Source organism: Saccostrea echinata, unplaced genomic scaffold (genome assembly GCF_033153115.1).
Source record: "Saccostrea echinata isolate AGI-Se365-2 ecotype Australia unplaced genomic scaffold, CSIRO_AGI_Sech_v1 ptg000010l, whole genome shotgun sequence".
NCBI lineage: Eukaryota > Metazoa > Mollusca > Bivalvia > Ostreida > Ostreidae > Saccostrea > Saccostrea echinata.
This window is the reverse complement of record NW_026889759.1, coordinates 10,265,001-10,285,869: the sequence shown is the minus strand read 5'-3', so window position 1 is coordinate 10,285,869 and position 20,869 is coordinate 10,265,001. Positions and strand designations below refer to the sequence as shown.

At 33.6% G+C, this 20,869-nt stretch overlaps 3 protein-coding genes across 4 annotated transcripts in view; 1 reads left to right on the top strand and 2 right to left on the bottom strand.

Moving 5' to 3' along the window:
* Positions 1-2,710: 2,710 nt before the first annotated feature.
* LOC133184362 (ciliary microtubule inner protein 2C-like) lies at positions 2,711-8,334 on the top strand. Its single transcript, XM_061319410.1, has 4 exons — positions 2,711-2,852; positions 3,459-3,732; positions 4,182-4,294; positions 7,879-8,334. Exons 1-4 carry the CDS (start codon positions 2,782-2,784, stop codon positions 8,024-8,026), a joined length of 606 nt encoding a protein of 201 aa, XP_061175394.1. The 5' UTR covers positions 2,711-2,781; the 3' UTR covers positions 8,027-8,334.
* Positions 8,335-8,579: 245 nt separating this feature from the next.
* LOC133184715 (cyanocobalamin reductase / alkylcobalamin dealkylase-like) lies at positions 8,580-14,230 on the bottom strand. Its single transcript, XM_061319789.1, has 4 exons — positions 14,072-14,230; positions 12,063-12,260; positions 11,725-11,880; positions 8,580-9,184 (listed from the first exon to the last, which is right to left on the bottom strand). Exons 1-4 carry the CDS (start codon positions 14,159-14,161, stop codon positions 8,789-8,791), a joined length of 840 nt encoding a protein of 279 aa, XP_061175773.1. The 5' UTR covers positions 14,162-14,230; the 3' UTR covers positions 8,580-8,788.
* Positions 14,231-15,635: 1,405 nt separating this feature from the next.
* The window catches only part of LOC133184714 (polyadenylate-binding protein-interacting protein 1-like), a 19,036-nt gene continuing 13,802 nt past the window's right edge, over positions 15,636-20,869 (bottom strand). For both annotated transcript variants that reach the window (XM_061319787.1, XM_061319788.1), the window contains 6 exons: positions 20,481-20,589; positions 20,242-20,379; positions 18,669-18,781; positions 17,739-17,871; positions 16,461-16,684; positions 15,636-16,267 (listed from right to left, as the gene is read on the bottom strand). In XM_061319787.1, the coding sequence (XP_061175771.1) occupies positions 16,180-16,267; positions 16,461-16,684; positions 17,739-17,871; positions 18,669-18,781; positions 20,242-20,379; positions 20,481-20,589 (805 nt within the window). In that variant the 3' untranslated portion in view covers positions 15,636-16,179. The remainder of the gene's footprint in view (positions 16,268-16,460; positions 16,685-17,738; positions 17,872-18,668; positions 18,782-20,241; positions 20,380-20,480; positions 20,590-20,869) is intronic.

Below are 20,869 nucleotides of genomic sequence, written 5' to 3'. Positions count from 1 at the left end.
TAGCAAAATACTATACTCAGAAAAAAGGGGGGGGGAGTGGGCCGGGGCTGGGGTCCCCTCCCCGCGTTCTACGGGCCTGAAACGATAGTTAGGCACCTGGTGAGATGATCGATTTACAGAAATTGAAACAAAGGTTGAAAGTATGAATTTAGTACAAAGACACACACAATTCATTAACGTTCACGGTAAAACTTTTTCACATTTCATAAAACTCTAAAATTTTAGTGAGGCATTTGCCTCACTTGCCTCAATGGTAGTTACGACCTTGGACTTAAAGCTATATATGGCGTATCTGAGCTAAATAATAAAAATTCGAGATTGAGTGTAGATAAACATGATATATGTTATTTACGTTCAAATTAAAATTTTCACCGATTTTGAACTTGAATAACCTCACGTTTCCATAGTTAAATTGATTTTAAACTGTGTTTGTTAATTAAATGCGGAATCGGTAAATAATGGTCGGTAATTGTTTTAAAATTTTAATATCCTTGAAACGTGATTGATTTAAATTGTGTAATTTACAGGGAAGTACTATCTTTATACAAAGTAATAAAACAAATAGAAAGATCTTTTTAATTTTAGTTAATCTGAACTTATAAACAAATCTGTGGAGCCCGAAATACTGAATATTTGTAAATATATATATATATATATATATATATATATATATATATATATATATATATATATATATATATATATATATATATATATATATATATATATATATATATATATATATATATATATAAAAAGCACTAAAAACCAACAACACTGTATATCCGAAGTGTCGGATCTACTAAGTAGATACAAGGTCACGGATGGAAATTTATATAAAGCACTAAAAATGACCAACGACACGAACAATAATAATTGTCAAATTTTCGGGACAACCTGTCCCTTCCTCAGGACAAAGAAAAAAGTTAAGAAGTCATAAAAACAAAGGAAATAGAGAAGCAAAAACAACTAGCACTACTACTAAACTACCAAACACTAAATATTTACAAGGTTACATGTTTAATTTGGAGTTTATAAACAGTTGTGAACAAAGAAATCCGGAGCGCTATGAATTGCGTCCGGTCTATATGTATAGACCGGACGCAATTCATAGCGCTCCGGATTTCTTTGTTCACAACTGTTTATAAACTCCAAATTAAACATGTAACCTTGTAAATATTTAGTGTTTGGTAGTTTAGTAGTAGTGCTAGTTGTTTTTGCTTCTCTATTTCCTTTGTTTTTATGACTTCTTAACTTTTTTCTTTGTCCTGAGGAAGGGACAGGTTGTCCCGAAAATTTGACAATTATTATTGTTCGTGTCGTTGGTCATTTTTAGTGCTTTATATATATATATATATATATATATATATATATATATATATATACTTTGGCCAAATTTGGCTCCGCTATCGGTTTTAAGAAAATCTACAGACCCAGCTAAACGAGGGTACATGCGCAGATCTAGGAAGGGGGGTCCGGACTCCCCTTCTGGGATTTATCAGAGTTATAAATACATATTACTTATAATTAAATATTGAATTTCATTTTCTATTCGGCTGTCAAAAATACAACTTGATGAATTGTTTTCATGGAAAAAATATATCAGATATGTATAATACTAAAAAAGTTAAGCTTGCTTTAATAGCTTTATGTCCAAAAAAACCGAAAATAACACACTAATCTCATCCGGAACACCTCCGGCCTTTCACAGAGAAACACGTGTTTTTCTGTGAAAGGCCCGAGGTGTTCCGGATGACACTATATAACAAATGTAATTTATCTGGAAACGATTATGTTAATGATTGTATGATTTATAAATGTAAAGTAGTATATCTTAATATAAGCTAAAACATAGTCTGCACATACGTGTATGTCCAAATCATGGCCGTAGGAACCGGGGGGGGGGGGGCACGGGGGGGCCGTGCCCCCCCCCCCCAATAATTTTGCCGATATATAGATTACTATAGAAAACTGAAAATGGAAAATGTATGGCTGTGCCCCCCCCCCCCCCAAACTGAAATTGCTTCCTACGGGCCTGCAAATAATGATTCTTATATGGTGGGCCTTTGCCAATATTAATTACCGCGTTTTGTGCTAATAAATTTTTGCATTTGTATTTGAACAGTGTCTTATTAAATTTCTATATAAAAGTAACGAAAAAAATATCTTTGGACCCATCGTAAAATGGCAAGAGACTCGAAAGTGTAACCCCCCTCCCCCCCCCCCCCCCCCAACGAAATAGGTTTTTCAGGTTTTGGCAAGTTGTTCAAATTTCTTGCTTGTCAAACTATTTCCTAGTCTTGACATTTGTTAGAGGTGATGTGGACCCCCCCTCTGGAAAAAATCCTAGATCCATGCCTGCAGTATTAGATTATTTTAGCTAACGCAACACCATCTTCGATAACTTACATAAAATGATACCCCCCCCCCCCCCCCCCCCCTTAGATTATAAAGCGAAAAGTATTCGAAAAAATCCGCGCTCTACAGAAGGAAGTACAAAAGAGCTCCAATATTGCAAAGTTACTTAGTTACGTTTATATTCGTGCGCTGGATTTCATCTCTAAATTGATAGTTTAAAAATATACTTGTCTTGGGCATCTTTTTCTTGTGCGTCAAGAAGATGATGAAATTTAGCTATTGAAAGAATAAAAAGTACAGATTTTATGTTAAATTTCCAAATTTTTGTAGAACTATGTTAAGTGCGCAATTGATTGCACTGTGTGTTCTAAGGCATGTAAACAACATCACATTGTGCACTGTTACGTGTAAAAAATATCCATCATGTCTCGGGCGTCTGGTACCCTAATTACAACGAACAATGCCACCTTTATTCCTCCGAGATTTATGCCCGGGTATGTATGCCGAAAATTTAAAGAGTTCTTTGTTTCATTCGTTGCAAACAGCTGATTCATTCACTATATGTAATTGCTGTTTCATTGTGAACTGAGATGGCAGTTTAATGAGAGAGCAGTACTACCCCTCGTTTAATAAAGATAATGATGATATATTGGGATTACAAGTGAACCATTTCATCTATTTCTATGATGTGATAAAGACATCCATGAAGCAGTTTAATTCAATTACCCCAATTTAGTTGCGAAGGTTGGTGGTGGGGGGGGGGGGGGCACAGAGTAACCTGTAGGAGTTCTTGAGAAACAAAACAAAAAAAGAGAATGAAATAGGGTAATAATTTTCGAGGGCGAACATCTGTATATTAACTTTGTTTCTATTGTATAAGTATACATATAAAATTATTGTGGGGGTACATATATACAACTGAAGTTATTAGCTTTGTTTTCTTATTTTAATTAAATATACACTGGCAAAACTGTTGGGGAAGGGGGACACCCACCTCCCCTTCCTACAGGTCTTCAGTCGATAAAACAATAAGAATTGTCAGTATAGTTCTGAAATAAGAAATTTAAACTTTAACCTGATACATATACATCAATTTTTAGATATAGAGGACACTGTCCAACAACAAAATATGATTATGGAGAGACATATGGCAACGCCACTGCAAAATATTTCCAGGACTATCGTTCACACGTCCTTTCATCCTCTGCTGATCCATACTGTAAGGGCGGAGATTTTCCCACCTATTATACCCACAAACCAGAGACTGTGATCAGCAATAGGACAAGGACAAGGGACAGATGGCTGCATACACCAAAGTATTCTCTAACAAATATAGACTTTGATAGAAAAGAAGAACTGAAGTCTTTTGATAAGGTTTGGAGAAAGATATTTGAATATGTATTAAATTAAACATGACTTCATTATTTAACTTTTAAACACAAAATTCATATTATGTACATGTTCTTTAATATCAATACACAACATATTTCATTTAACTTGGTTTCCAGCAATACTTTTATCTTTCTTAATTCAGTTTTTATATACTAAAACTAATTACAACTCAGATTTGAATATTTGTTGTGTACTATTAATATACTCATATGTTGTGTATAAAAATGAGTTTTATAGGTTTGCATAATGGTAAGTGAGGTTGATAACAAAAAATTTAAAGCATTATATAAGAACGGAGTAAGATATCACTCTTTGACAAATGCTGAAGAGCTAGCATTTATCAAAGTTCTAAAGATTTATACATGAAGTGACACTAGCATTGTGTCTTAGTTTCATAAATCAAAGTAAGAGTTTTATAACCTTTTTTTCAGAATGCCCAGCAGCATAGAGAGTTTTATGTTGATAAATCTGGAACATTAAAGAAAGTAAATTATTTCATGATCCCAACAAAAGCTGAGGATCAAATTAAGCGCAATGTGCCATTGTAAGTATGGGTGTACACTCCAAACTAACTGTGACCTACTAAACTTCATATTAATATTCATTTTGTTGCAAAGCTTTAAATTGTCTCTTTCTTTTTAAATATCTATCTATACCTCAGCAAGTTTACTTATAGATGCATGCATTAGTGTACATGCATCTTGTACCAAGCCGTTTCATACAAAATTATAAAAAAATTTACATTGAAATTAAACTTGCTGAAGTAAAAATCTTTCTTTATGCTATTGTGTGGAATTTATTTGAATAGACTTATGCACAGCTTCTGTTTTATGTAACTGGGAGAGGATAGCTAAGTAGCATACCTAAAAGTTTATCAGCATTTATTTAGTTGAATTTCATATACTGGTAATCGATCGTTACCACGCATTATTTAATATATCAATGACACTCATGAATCATCACAAAACTAAACTTAGTATTATCATTGTAAAATTCCTTTGTATACAAAGAAAAACTTTCATCTTATGTAGACAAAATTCTTCAATATATTTTTAACTAGTTGTTTGTGCCTTTTCTTAAAATTCTGCATGTTTTGCATGACTGTGTTAATTTGACAATGACCGCATGACTTTCAATATAATTGAGACTAGAGTTGTCTTCTGGTGATATATTCCCCATATGTGTAAATACAGGGTTGTCCCTAAGAATTAAAATAGCAGGGGCATCAAAAAAAGTAGAAGGGGATCTTGGGTAGCTCTCCTAACAGGGGGTTGAGAGGGGGAATACTACAAAAACCGGGGATATTGACATTTTAGGCAGGGAAATTCTCCGGCCCCCGAGTCTTAGGGGCAACCCTGAAATATCATATTGAAATCAGTAGAAACCCAGTACAAATATACTCTCCTACCAACTGCAAGTACTGATTGCAAATTCCATATATTTTTCAAAATCTGAATTAATTTCATTTTAGAATTTAGAATCAAATTTATAGTCTCTTAAATCATTTCTGTAGAAATTAGTTTGAGACTATATAATAGTATATAGATGTAGTGTTTAAAGTACTACTGTATACTTCACAGCTAAACCTTGGTAAAAGTGATATAATATCCTTGTAACTGCATGCTTTTAAATTACATCCATCTTCATTAATACCTTCAGTTCAGTAATATACCAGCTAGTGATTATATTCCCTTTCTGCATGTAGTTTAAAAGTTTTAAGATGGGCATGTTTAAAAAATATTGTACACCCATACATGAAACGTTAAAAATGAAATTAGAAATATGAAGAATCATCACCACACTAGATAAGATGGCATCTGGCAAAAGTTCCTTTAATGCACTTGAAGTGGCTGTTCTGTCATGTGTGGCTTGTTGTTTGACAGTGTGGGTTCTGTGCTGTGGCACTGTGTGCTCTGTGCTGTGGCACTGCGTGCTCTCTGCGCTATGTGTTTGACACGGTTTGGAGGTATGTATTCTTTAAGCACTCTGTCTACATGCACTCCTTCCTTGTCTTCCTCTCTCTATCTTTTCTCACTCAAATGAACATAGTATTTACAGACACAATAGGATATTGATGTCTTGGATGGGGGCATTTGTGGGATAGTTGTAATATTTCTGCTTCACATAATTAACTAGAAATATGTCCACAGGACTGAATGGCCCATTAGTAACATAACATGAAAATTAGTATAAGTCTATGAAGTTTGATGGAAATATCTTGAATAGTTTCTTTCAAACTCAATTTTATACACAATAAATAGTAAAGTTACCGGTAGTTAAAGGTCATTGAGAAGGTTGAGGTAAAAAAAATTGGAACATTGATGAATTCTCACCAAATCATGTATCAGTACATAAGCTTACATAAAAAATATCTTGAGTAGTGTCTTTGAAACTGAGCTAAATGCGAACTGGAGAAAAGTGAGGTCAAGGTCAAAGGAAAGGCAAGGTCAAAAAATTTTGAGATTTGTTTCTTAAAACTAAGCTAAACACAAATTTGAGAAAAGTGACATTAAGGTCAAAGAGAATGCCAAGGTTAAAATTTAATGATGTAATTGAATAGCTGTCATCAATATGTATAAGCATATGAAGTTTGATAAAAATATCTTGAATAGTTTCTTTGAAACTGAGCTTAAAACAATTTTTTTGAAAAGTGAGGTCAAGGTCAAAGGAAAGGTCAGGGTAAAAAAAAATTGATGCAGTTGAAAAGCTCTCATCAATATGTACATGTATCAACATGTGAAGTTTGATAAAAATATCTTGAATAGTTTCTTTGAAACTGAGCTAAACACAAAGTGTTACAGAAGGATAGATGGAAGACAGACGTTACAAACAATTATTCATAGTGGGGCATAAAATCCAACATTTCAATGAATCGATCGGTCTAGTACAATCAACACTTTTTACCTCTTTTTTTAGTGCACCAATTTTTAAAAGATATTTGATACTGATAACAATACAGTTGGCTGCATATTCCCACAATATTCAATCTTTGCTGTTAACTTACTCTATCAAGACATTCAAAATAATGTCTTTGGATCCATGTTATAAATAATAATACAAAAAAATAACACAATTAAAACGTAAATTGTGTGATTTTGCATATCTACCAAAATGAAATGAGTTAAACATATCATTTCAATGATTTAATGAATTCACAGAATTATTTTTTTTTATTTTGAATTATTAAAGATAATTTAATCTGGTAATTTGTGTGATGGGTATCATTTATAGAGAAAGCAAAGCTACACCACAGGCCTAATTCCTTCAGACTATGAGAAAAATCTGATATGCACCTTACCTTTGCTAGTGATATCATAGAAAAATGGTGCCAAACAGTATTCAAATCATTTTTATAGCATAAAGGTGCTATGTTGAGAGTGTATTGCTATCCTTTGACTATTACAAGTCTTTGAAGTGCTATTGTAAGTTAGTTGTGAATGACAAAATATGCCGAAACATTATTTAAGTCATTGTGACGTATGCAACCCAATTTATACGATATAAAGTAAATTTTTTGTTCCAATCAAATGGCATGTTACAATCAGAATTAAATTTTTGTATAATTAAATGACATTTATGACTGTGCTAATAAACCTTTATCATATGGGTTACCACAATACATACCTGGTATTTAGAAATATGTTTTCAAATCCACGTTACTTTCGTTTCCTTACAGTGGACCCTAATTATATTCAATTTGTATAACCTGGGTTGGGGCAGTTTACACATAAACTGCAAAGTGGTTTACTCATAAAGCGTAAACTGTTCCAGCCCAGGTTATACAAGTATAACTTGAGTAGCTTTTAAATCTGTTCCTTATAATTATATTTTCTATCATGTAGCTTATAAAAGATACAATTTCCCTTCAAAAATGACCTCAAATTGTGCAAAAATCAAATGCAAATCTGGCTGATTGATACATTTTTGACATCAGTCAAACTGTGATGTAGGCAACACTGGTTATACAATATACTTTAATTTATTTCAGCCAATCAAATGGTGTGTTACAACCAGAATTAAATTTTACTGTTTAATATTTCATCTACTATTTTTGATCAGATTGTAATATTGACTCATTGTTAATTATTTTGATCAGATTGTAATATTGACTCATTGTTAATTATTCAGCATGATCCTCTCAACACGTCACACTGATGACATCAACTTGCCTCAGCTGGACCATGCGGCACGACGACCACCACTTATACGTCACTTTACTACTCTTTCATCCCAGCGAGATAGGGAAATGCGTGATGTTTATTTTGAGAAGCGATAAGACTTCAATAAACTATCAATTGTGGCCTTTAACATTTTAGGTCCATCAACATGTAATTAAAACTTTTTCATATTTTAATGCCTACAAAACTGATTTTTATGCACTGCAAAGCTTCCACATATTCAGAGTATTATTTATTATACATTCATAGGGGGGAATAAGGTTTATTTGCTATTGAAACTCATACCTCTTTCTCAAGTAGAATTTTTTAGAAAGCTTATTAAGCACTGTTGTTCTGTTTTGTTGGGATTTTTTTTTTGTTCATTAAATGTATATTTGTTGAAGAATAAATATATATGTACATCCTATGACTGATTTTGTCATATGTCACACACATGAAAACAGTGGCATATCCAGATATGCCTTTATGCCTGTATGTTCAAACTGTCTATCCAAAAAAAAGAGAGATGATAGCATGATTTTAGATCAATTACTGATTGTGTTAAAATATGTACATAACCTTTGCAGATTTTGTTGATTATCAATATTTCAGTTGAGCAAACTGTTTTGTTGATTATGCTTATTATAATTATGTTGATAAATAACTAAGCAAAAGAAGACATTTTTATTAATAATAGTACAGTACATGAAAATGTACGGCATTAACAGTTCTTAAAATAAGTGTGTAAAGGCAACACGTGCTTAGCACGGCCATGCTTATCAGCAAATAGAACTATAGTTGAATTATATGAAATCTAAAACCAATATTTTTTTCTCCTTGAAGTACAAGAATATCTTTTTTATCAATATATCAATTATTTCCTAACTACCATTCATTAGATTTGTGTCATCTGTTTCTACAGGTTCCACTGAATGTCCTTTGTCTTCATATTGCACATCTCCTGAATTATCTGGTAACAATGTCTCGGATGCCTTTATTTTCTCAATCAGTTTTGTCCGATCCTTTGGTTTAGTGGAGAAATATAAAATCTGTTCCTGTGAGTACCTTTGTTTTACAGGAATAAGGTCCCTAAATGTCCAGTCCTGCCAGTGAAAGTTAAATTTATTCAGGAGATTCACTCTCATCTCTTGACTTGGGACAACATCTTGGGGCATGGTCTGTTCAAGACTGGGACACTGAATGTTTTTGAAAATAAGTACCCCTCGTAAGCCAAACCATCCACCATATGTCGGATGATAGCACACTCCACATATTTTCTGAATAAATCAAACATATCTATTAATACATTAGTTACATACTTATTCTAATCAATGAAAATTTCACAAAAATCTTTCTGCAATCTTTCTTCTCAAAGGGTGCAAAACACAGTTTTATGTATGACGTTATCATGACGTTACTAAATGAGGGACATGCTAAAGTGACCCCCATAAAGAAATAATATGAAGATTTGTTACATAGACATCTATATATCAATAGAAAGATAAAATGGTGAATTTTATAGATATATAAATATATTGCATTTATCACTTACTAATAAGGTGTATTTGACACATGAAACATGAGGGAAATAGGGAAGTTTATGCATCTAATTGTAGTACACCTATGCATTTTTAGCTCCCTTGATCACAAACAGCACAGAAATCAGAAAATATGTGTTATGCATTTCACAGAACAAGTCCTTAGGTTTCTTTTTGTTGTACTTTTAGGGTATACATTTTCCAGCTTTTTAAAGAGCTACTTTACCTGCTACTCAAATCATGCATTTCTGCACATGTGAAAAATGGGAGTTTTTAGAGTTATCTCCCACTATTAAAAAGTCGCACCAAAATTAATTCTCAAAAAATATTTGCATACTTTTTTCATTTAATCTTAAGATAAGACTCTATGCAAATAAAAATAAAAAAGCTGCAGTTTTCATGTACACTGCCTAAAAATAGTAGGGAAATCCCTACCCATCATGCTTTTCTCTGAGAAAAAAAACCCTGGATTTTATACGAAACTGTGTTTAGCTACCAAAACATATTCATTTCAAAAGAATGTCATCCCTGCACATCAGGGGGCTAGAACAGGCTAACTAGAAATCCTTTTTGCTTAGTGATGACCTATTGAGATAAACACAGTTCGATCCTGCACTGGACTATGAGAAATATACATGTATACATAAATATGTGTCCCACATTTATTCTGGCCTCCCTTTCCCTCATTGATAGATCTAATTTATTCAAATATTAGCAACCCCTCTTGACATCATGCAATCTCATATGAAAGTTTAACAGGAGTGGAGAAAAATGCAATGAACCAGATCAGGATTCAAACCCAGGCCCCCTGAACCTCTAGTCAGGTGCTCTACAAACTGAGCGATCAAACCCGTCTGACCACCACAAAAGTGTAACCCGAGATTTAATTGTCATGACTGTAATTGATTCAATAAGCCAATGGGTCATAATGCTCACATAAGTCATCTTGGCCCTGCTGTTCTTTATTTGCTTGTTTGTTGTTTAACATCCCTCTAGAGAGTTTTTCATTCATATGGAGACACCACCACTTGCTGGTGGAGGGCTGCAATTTCATGCCTATACTCAGCACTCAGGGCCATTGAGCAGTGAAGAATCTTTTTCGTGCCAACACATACTGTGACACGGGACCTCGGTTTGTACGGTCTCATCCGAAGGACCGGTCTCCACATCCCGCTGTGGATTCAAACCCGCTACGTAAGGATCAGCTCCTTACTCCGCAACTCTAGAGCAGACACTCTAACCACATTCTTTAGGACATACTCCGATGAAAAATGTTGATCTCACATTTTGAAGAACAACATGGTTATGATTAGTTATTGTAACAAGCAAACATCTTCCAAGTATCCTGATAGCAGAGAATCAGATTTGTTAATCATGGCCCCTCGATGTCAGGTGGGTAACAATAGGGGATCAAATTTTAAATGAAGGAATTTTACATGTTTAATTTTATTTGATGAAACCTTCAATGAAAAGTTCAAACTATAAATCATGTAATTGATTTTATGCTGCTGATTCAATTTGATAATTGATAGTAACTTTGGTCTGATTTTGCAAGACTAAAAATGGAGATCTATGACCCCAACTTATTTTTGCATTTTGATTATCTCTCCTTGAAAGGGTTGTGGCCTTTCCTTTTGAACAAATTTGAAACCATCCTCTCTCTGTTGTCCTTGAGATTTTTAAAGACCCCATTCTTTTTAGCATTTTTATCATCTCTTGGAAGAGGGCATGGTCCTTCATTTGAACAAACTTTAATCCCTTTATAACAAAATAAAAATACAAGATTCTTGCATATCTGTGTGATTACTTGTGACTCTGCTGTCTTTGAAAAGATTTCTATAGACTTTTCCAAGAGATTCCATTGAAAAACTTTTACCATCTTTTGCACTCCCCTCCCAGATCCAGGTACTACAAATTGAGAACCACTTTGACTTTTTAAGAAAGCTTTCATCCGACTTTTGTCTTTTCTTTCCTGTGCATTTTCAAGATTTTTAAATGATGCCAATTATATTCTGTATCTCTTTATTATCTCCCCTTAAACAAGTTGAATCCTGAATCCCTTTCACCCAGAGGTGCTGGCAGTTTTTGAAAAGTTGAAAATGTAAAAAAGTTAATGCCAATAGTCAACAGAAAGGCAATGGACAAACTTTGTTCAGAAGAAGCTCACTTCAGCATTTAGCCCTTAGTTAGAAAATTAGAAACCTGTGGACCTTGGGAAAATATGTCGAGGAAATGATTTTTGGACAACAGTGCATAAAAAGATAATTAAATGCATTCACCTTCTCTGGTGGCCAGGGTGGATTTGTGACATCTGATTTCTGATAGTAATAAGCAGCTCCCGAGACATAACCTACTGTCTGAACTAAAATTTTTGGCCTTCTGTTGTGGTGCATCTCAAAGTCATAGATTGACTCAATGTCATAATCAGGAAAAGCCTAAAATTCAAGAATCTGTTACAAGTAATAGTTAAAAGGAAATACTCTGACACACGCAAAATTACAATGTCTTTTTCATGATGATACAACATACTAGACAAATGGTCAGAACTAACAAATAAAGTAAACAAGATCAACATATAAAAACATAAAATTAAATCTGAGAAAAGGAATTTTCATACCTGTTTGACCTTGTTGAAGTAATGCATTACACACTGATCTATAGGATCTCTGATTCCACTAGACTCCTCCTGCTGTCTAACAAATGGTATAAAGGCCTTCTCAAACATTTCTGGAGTACTGATGACCAGAAGACCCAGTGTATCTGGAGGGTACGAAAGCTTAAACACACTCTTTACATGCTCATTGTACCAGCCAATCTACAAATTTTGAGGAGCAAGTTCCTGATATTAAAGAGTATGCACAATCTAATGAAAATACAGATTTGAGGTTTCATGCTTTATAATTATTAGAATTATCACTGTAACTTTGGCTTAGGAAAATAATTTTGTATGCCCTACATTTCTCTCTGTTTCTTGACTTGGGACATAAAGAACAAGTCTCAATAAGGCTTATCTGTGGTCCCCGGTTACTCGTCAAATTTCGAACATTTATTAACATTTTTAAAAATTAAATTTTATTATTAAATAATGTCGATATTATTTGAATCATCATCTAAAAATGTCAAACAATAGATATAGGCAGCATACGAAGCTGCGCGTTGAAGGTAGGGTCCTTTGATTTTCATGAATATCAAAAGAAATCAGTGACAGGTACACACTTGAAAGCTTTCGTAAACACCGAGCACAGGTTTGTTCAGAGTAGAGTTTGAAATATAATGTGTATATTATATGTGTAAAGGTTGAGTGAAAATATCTTTGTTGAACAACCTTGTGCTCTATGTTTTCTAATTAAAAGTATTGTGATTTTGAATCTCTTCGCTGACTTCATTTACATACAATTAACCTCTTTATGACCTGTTTAGAATCATAACAAGCCACATGGATTTGTATCGTTACGGGTAAATGCCCCCAGTAAACATGCTAGTTCTCAGTTGAAACGTGCTCAGTTTTATATCGATCAGCATAGACTTGTTTGGTTCATCTTGTTATAGCTTTTATTGCCAAAGTTTTGTTAATAGAAAATTGTATTTGTAGTTGATTGTGAATCTTGAACATATTATTCATCTTTGAAAAAAAAAATATCATACCAAGATCTTCTTTTTATAGTATCTAATCTAAATGTCTCCGCCCATTTCCATGTAATAGAGAAACCGTAGTCTGATCGGGGGAAAATGTTCCGGCATTTTTTAGTGCGATGTGTTAAAAATAGGCTTATATTTTTTGATATGTTTGATTATTCATTATAAATACACAATGTTTTAATTAGAAATACTTCGTTATACACAACGAAAACAAACAAAATACCGTATGCTAATATTTAACAGGTAAACCAAGGGTGTAAAAAGGGACCACACTACCATACTTAAGTAGAATACTCCTTTTATCACTGAAAGACCTCAGTTCTAACAAATGACCATGTGACATCAGTCTCCATGGCTGGGGGAAACTTGCTTGAAGAGCTAGTACACTTTTCAAAATTTGTCTCATTCTTTAAACAGTGCTATGCTAAGGTTTACATATTGTTCAGTTTTGATAATAGACATGGTGGGGTTGTCGATTTTACTGAATTTTCCATCAGATCCGAGCACAGGTACTTGGGTCTTAGTTTATAAATATGTATGTACCTTACTGATATGTAAAAAAAAGTACTTTTTTACATATCAATAAGGTACATACATTTTTATAAGCCAAGACCCAAGTACCGTGGATCTGAGGTTTTGAATTAATTTTGCAACTTTTACCATCATCATGACTTTTTTTGTTTTAGAAGAAAACATAATACATTTGTTTGCATTTTTTATTTTACTGAGTTATATACAAGGTTTACAGGCAGACACCATTTTACACCTTTTGCTTTTGTTTGTAACATCCTTTGGAGAGAGTTTAAGACTTCCTAGTTCGTAATTTTTTATGAATTATTTTCTTGATCTATAAACATTATGGGGGGTTTTTTTGAGGAAAAAAAAATACGGACCAACCCATCTCCCTTGGATTCACCCTTTAGGGTAAGTCAAAATACATGAGTACACTCAGTACACTGCATGCCATTACTAACAGCTGACTAATACCTTAAAGGGATGTATTTCAAATCCAAAGAAGTTCAACGATTCTTGTGCCCTTTTGACTAGCGTTTCTTGTTGTTCTTTACTTAATTCCATTATGCTGGTATCATGACACGAAGTCTTTCAGCAATCAGCATAAGATACAGCTACAGGTCACTTGCACTACACATGCTAAAGGAAATTCTAACTAGGATATAATTTTGTGTCATCCTAACCCGATCTTAAATGGAGACAATTAGCATACTGCCACATATATACCATTATTTATTGCCAATTTAATTTAATTAACACAGTATATAATTGTATTCTTGGGTTTGATATAATACTGTTAAAACTTAATGTATCAAAAATAGCATATCTGTTTAAAAAATAATGATTAATTAATTTTTCCCAGGCCAGTTTGCCGTTTTAGTGTAAATATTGAAAACAAGCTATAAAGTTTGGAATAGAACTTGAAAAGTTCATCTTAAGCAGGACAAATTCTCTTCTGGGTCAATCAAGAATTACATCTCTACTTCCTTGAATGCAGCATTCAAAATGAAAAGTCTTCATTCTTGAAAGATGAACCTGGTCAGTGGATGAGGGACAAAATAATAGTAATGAAATGTAGGACAGAAATCATGAAGTACGGTGTATACATGCACTGCACAATACAGCACACACTGAGAATTGTTAAAATCTGTACACTTCACCCTATATTGTCAATATCAAGTGGTAATCATCATAGAAGTGAAATTTCAGATATTATTTCAATAATAAAGCAATACCTGGGGCAATTGCTTAACATAAATAAAAAAAGATACAGTAGAATATTTCTATCCCAACAAAAATCTGCTTGCAGATACTATAAACATACTTTAATTTAGTGGTTATTATATTTAAGAGCTTTTTGAGCTTCTTCCTGTCCACTAATTCAAATACACACTAATATTACACAATTACAACAAAAACATATAGAAGTTTACCAGGTGATTTTATGCAAATGCAGAGCTATATTGAAACAAGAGATGTTTATGAAACACTTATGCCCCCCCCCCCCCCCATATAATTGGAATTTTTCTAAATTCAAGGAGCATAACACTGTCAACAACAACAAAACAGAACTTGGCCTCGATATTTTTATGATAAATCTGTATACAAAATTTCATTTTAGTATATGCAGCCTCTGCAAAGGAAATGAAAGGAAACTGCAAATGATTAGAATTTTTATAAGTCCAAGGGGTATAACTCTGTCAAATAATGCTCAATCTTACCCCAAACTGAACTTGGCCTAGATATTCTTATAATAAATCTGTATACCAAATTTCACTTCAGTATGTGCAACCTTCAGTATGTGCGAGGAAAATGAACGGAAACTGTTGGTGGACCAACAGACAGCAGCAAAGCAATATGCCCTCCCTTATTCGAAAGGGGGGGATAATATAACCAATCAAATGTACTTTTCCTAGTTACTCATGATACTGTAAATATCTTTATGCATGCTATCACACATTTTTGTCAACAGTCTGAGAACTGGTTCTGTCCAAGAATTGATTTCCAGAAAATGCAATGAATGAATCAAACAAAGATATGACTTTTTCAGCTTTATTGAACTTCAACTTAAAAAGGAAGATATAATACATTGCCTTACACATTAAATTTCATAAGACAACTTTACTTTCCAACATAGTTTTTAGTTGAAATATTGCACTACACTGAATTTTTTTCTTTCAATTTTATGAAATCAATGTTAGGTATTACATATAACTTTTCCATCATTAACAGACAGTAAAATGCTGTAACTAAAACTACCTGTAAGACTTTTTCAGCAATCATTTTGGTATTAAGCCTCACTTTTTAGAACTTTTTAAGGCACAGTTTTAATTTTTTTTTTACTTCTTTTAAATTCAAAGTTAGTAACATGTGTATGATTGGACATTGATTATTTACAACTGTACACCATCTGTAGGCAACTTTTACATTAACAGTTAGGGAACAACTGAAAACAGTGTAAACTGTAACATAATTCTGGACTTTTTAAAAAAAAAAGTAAACGAGCACTTTCTTATTGGCTGTCCAAATGAAAATTGACAACATGTACAAAAGGACATTATTTGATTGGTCAACAGGTTCTGCTATTGGGGCGGAGGTGGCTGTTGTCGAAGGAACTCTTCATAGGCAGCTTCTATCTCTTCATCCATGTAGTTTTCACTGTATGGCCCCCTAAAAAATATTGCACTATTTTATAATAAGGATAGTCAAACAATAACTACCGTCAAAACTTTTACTAAGGAAGATATACCTCCATTTATGACTGTTAAAACAGTGAAATGAAAAAAAATTAAATGCTTTCTTTCTTTTTCAGATCCTTATTTTTAAATTGAATGGTCATTCTTTACTGACAAATGAATCTTACGTTTGATAGTATCCGTTATCATACTCCAGCTGGTTAGGGTCAGATGACCAGGCCTGGTAGTCACCGCCCTCCACCCAGGGATTTTGTTCCTCGAATCCCTCAGCCTCCCAGCGTGCGTATTCTTCCTCCTCCTCTTGTAGGTAGGTATCGTAAGCTTGGTCATAATAGCCCGCCTCCTCAGCTGTGATTGGTTGACCTTGCTGATTGTAGAACACAGGTTCATTCTGTAAAGATCAAATGATTTATACCATATATTATTGGATAAAATGTGAAGATACAATAAATAAAAATCAAAATGCTAAAGGAATTTTGCTTAAGTATACATTATAAGTATAAACAAGAGGTCCAAGGGCCAAAATGCTCACCTGAGTCACCTGAACCTGCTGTTTTCAAAAGAATATTATTTTAAAAAGATTTTGTATATAAAACTTTGATCCTCCAATTGTGTCCCACACTCTAACCTGGGGGAGCTTTGATCTGAACAAACTTGAATCTACACTACCTGAGGATACTTGCATAATAATATCACTGATCATGGCCCCTCAGAAGAGGATTTTTTTAAAAGATTTCTTCCTGATATATATATTCCCACATAAGACTTTGATACCCTAATCTATTCACCCCACCCTATCCCTGAGTACCATGATTTGAACCTACTTGAATCTTCACTACCTGAGAATTCTTGCATATTAATATGAATTATCATGGGCTGCTGTCCTTGAGAAGATTTTTAAAAATCATACTTATATTACTATTATATGATCCTTTATTGTTGACCCATCCAGGGGCCACGACTTGAACAAATTTAAATAAACACTATGTCAGGAAACTTTCACTTAAGGTAGCTCTTATTTGGTTTAGTGGTCCTTGAGAAGAAGAGGTATTATTGTCCCCACAAAATTAACAATATAATTATCTTAATTATCTTCTCTTGCAAGAGGATGTGGCTCTTCATTTGAATAAAAAATTGAAACCTTTTCAATCAAGAAATATCTGTTTGGATGAAATTGGCCTAGTGGTTCTGGAGAACAATGTGAAAATGTAAAAAGTTTATGCTTACAATGATGACAATGCTGAAAACAATGACAAAACTGGACAAATTCTGATCAGAAATTAGCTTTTAAAAGTTAGCTAAAAACTGAGGACAAAGTATGGATCTGCTCCACAGATTAACAGGCAACAACAGTGGGCACACATAGCATTATCTTTACCCACTTTCTTTGAGCTGAACTAAAACCCTAGGACTTAGAAGAACTTACAGCTTTTTCTGAGTGTTACCTGAGTGAATTCTGCTGCCTGTTGATAGACTGGTTGGTAAGATTCCTCGGGTGTTGCAGGATTTGATGATCTGGATCTTCCCCAATTATTGTCTTTTAAATCTATCACAGATTTTATTAAGCACTTGCTAGTTCTGAAAGGAGGACAAAAGCTATACATGTATAATGGCAGTATTGTAGGTAGTACATTATTACATTTTCAACAGTGAAATACTGTGATTTATTTATTGAATAAAAGTGATATTCTCTCACAGGGTGAAAGGATATCAAAGTAAGTAAAAAATAATTTCTGGCCAGTCATAAGATAGAGATAGTACATGTAACTAAACATCTTGATAGAGCTAAAACTGCAATTTTCTTCCCAAATAAATATGTTGCTAAAATCCATGCTATGTAATGTTTTCAATCTCACAACTGCTAAGTTATGACGTCTCAATCCCTCAACTATGATGTCAAGCCTAGCTATGACACTGTGTTAAGAAAAGACAGAGGCAAAGGGAAAATCAAAGAAAATGTAATAAACAGAAAATTCAACATTTTGTAGATGAATATGGAATTTACCGTATATACTCGCCTATAAGTCGGATTTTTGGGAGTTAAACTTTGGTCTAAAACTCTGTGTCCGACTTATAGGCGATTTATAAAAGATTGGTATTTTAGAAAGTCAATCCCTCTAATATAAGCTTCAAAAATACAACCGACTTATAGGCGGACCGACTAATAGGCGAGTATATACGGTATTTCATTCGTGAGACAGGATTTTTTGATATTTTCACTCGTGCTTCACACTCATGAAAATATAAAATTTTTTTTAAAAATCCTGTCCCACTCGTGAAATAAATTCCATATTCATCTACAAAACATTGAATATCCTCTATTTATTAATTAATAAGCAAACTGAATAATCAAAAAACATTATTTATATGCATACCTATTTAGGTCTGGATAGCTATCTAACTGTCGTATCTGTAGAAATACTTCATCATAAGAACCTTCTGGTGTAGGATTTAAATAAGCTGTATCTTCTATTGTGGACCCTGTCAGCTTTAAAGACAAAAACAAGAGGCCCATTGGCCACAATGCTCACCTTAATAACTTTAGCCAAGTTTTTCTTAGCAGATTATTTCTAAAAAGATTTTCATATTCCCATGAAAAATTAAGACCCCATTTTATAGCCCCACACAAACTCTAAGGGCCTCTGAATCCACAAAACATCCAGATGTTTTAATATCATTATGACTGACATGAGAAGAAAATTCTTTTCCTGTATACCCCCAGGGGCCACTTTGAACAATTCAGAATCTACACTACCATGAAAGCTTTACATAAGTTTCACCTCTTCTGGCCCAGTGGTTCTTGAGAAGATTTTTAATGACCCCATGCTATTTTTGCCTTTTCTTGATTATCTCTCCTTGGAATGGGCTTGGTCCTTCATTTGAATAATTTAGAATCCCTTTCACCAAATGATGCCATGTGCCAACTTTGGTTAAAATTTGACAAGTGATTCTTGAGATGAAGTTGAAATATCTGAAAAGTTTACAGACAGATGGACTAAGAGACAGCTAGATGGAGGGACAGACGGCTGGATGCCAGACAATGGGTGATCAGAAAAGCTCATTTGAGCTTTCAGCTCACGTGAGCTAAAAACCCACTGCTTTAAATACATGTAGTTCCAATTTTCCTTTCCCCCATTAAAAAAATCAGAGAATTTGCAAATCAAACCTAGCTGCAGAACTGTAGCTCTCTGAAAAAAAAAAATTGACAGACCAGAGAGCTACAGTCCCACCCATAAAAAAAAACTGTATATTTATTGCGCACAAAAAAGTGCGCTGTTTCTTGATTTATTTCTCCGTATTTTTAAACTGCAATCTCAAAATTTCACTGACCGTGTGTTCCAAACACATTTTTGCACTATTACCACATCAAAACATTTCCCATAACCGTTGTTAATAGCCCTCCTGGGCCTGAAATTAAGACCATCCAAAATTTCGCCTGTTAATACTGCCATTTTGGGTGGCTAGACAATTCGGCCAAACACGCTTCGTAAAGATGTCAACTACAAGAGTAGTTGATAGAGGTCTAAGGAATTTTTTGAAATCGAGCTTTTGTGCAGTTGAGGTAAGAATTTGGAGAAATAAATCCAGAACCGAGCGCAAATTCTGTGCTCAATAAATATACAGTTTTTTTCTATGGGTGGCACTGAAGCTCTCCGGTATGTCAATTTTTTTTTCGGAGAGCTTCAGTTCTGCAGCTAATCAAATCTATTTACTGTAAAATCACTTATTTTCATGGAGTGAAATTTTTGTGGTCTGATGAAAACATTTGAGTTTGTTGGGATTTGATTTCATACACCTAATACTCTAGTTTGAAATTTTTAACATTTTGTGGAGGCATGAATTTAAGGGTTTCTTCATACCACAAAAAGAATAAAAATTAAACTCCCACAAAAATTAAAAATTCACAGTTGTATTTTACTGTATACTTTTATTGACAGACCGTACTACCTTTAGCAGCTGTGTGGCACATTTAACAGTGAAATCTGTGGGATGTTGTAATAGAATCAATAACAGATCCTTCAGGACAGGGCTTCGCAATATTCCTATTTTCTCAAATGTTATATTTCCCCCAACTTCCTTTTCAGCCTGCAAAAAATTTGATTTTTATTTTTCTTTTACTATTCATGTTAAAACATGATGACCACTCTAAGAGATCACTTGAAATAGGGGAAGTTTATTGAACATACCTCTAAGTTGAGAAACAGCTCCCCTATAAACATTGTGAAACCACAAAGTCGATCCACTGTTTCAGGATTTGCTATCATCTCCTCTTTCTTCAAATATTCTGCTTTACACCTTAATAAGGAAAAAAAATTAATAAACCATTATAACACATGTGCACCACCTTACAAAATGTTAATATACACTGTACATGTAATTCAAATTGAAAATTTACAAAAAATTGTTAGGTGCACTGCAGTGACCTTAACTTGGAAGTATCTTGAACTCCCTGATTTTTATTTATGATGTGTTATAAGATAATATTCTAACCATATTTGTAAAACAGGAACATTAGGTGCCTGCCACAGAGAAATCAGAGTGCTTTTTAAATATTTCAAATTGGGGTCACTTAATA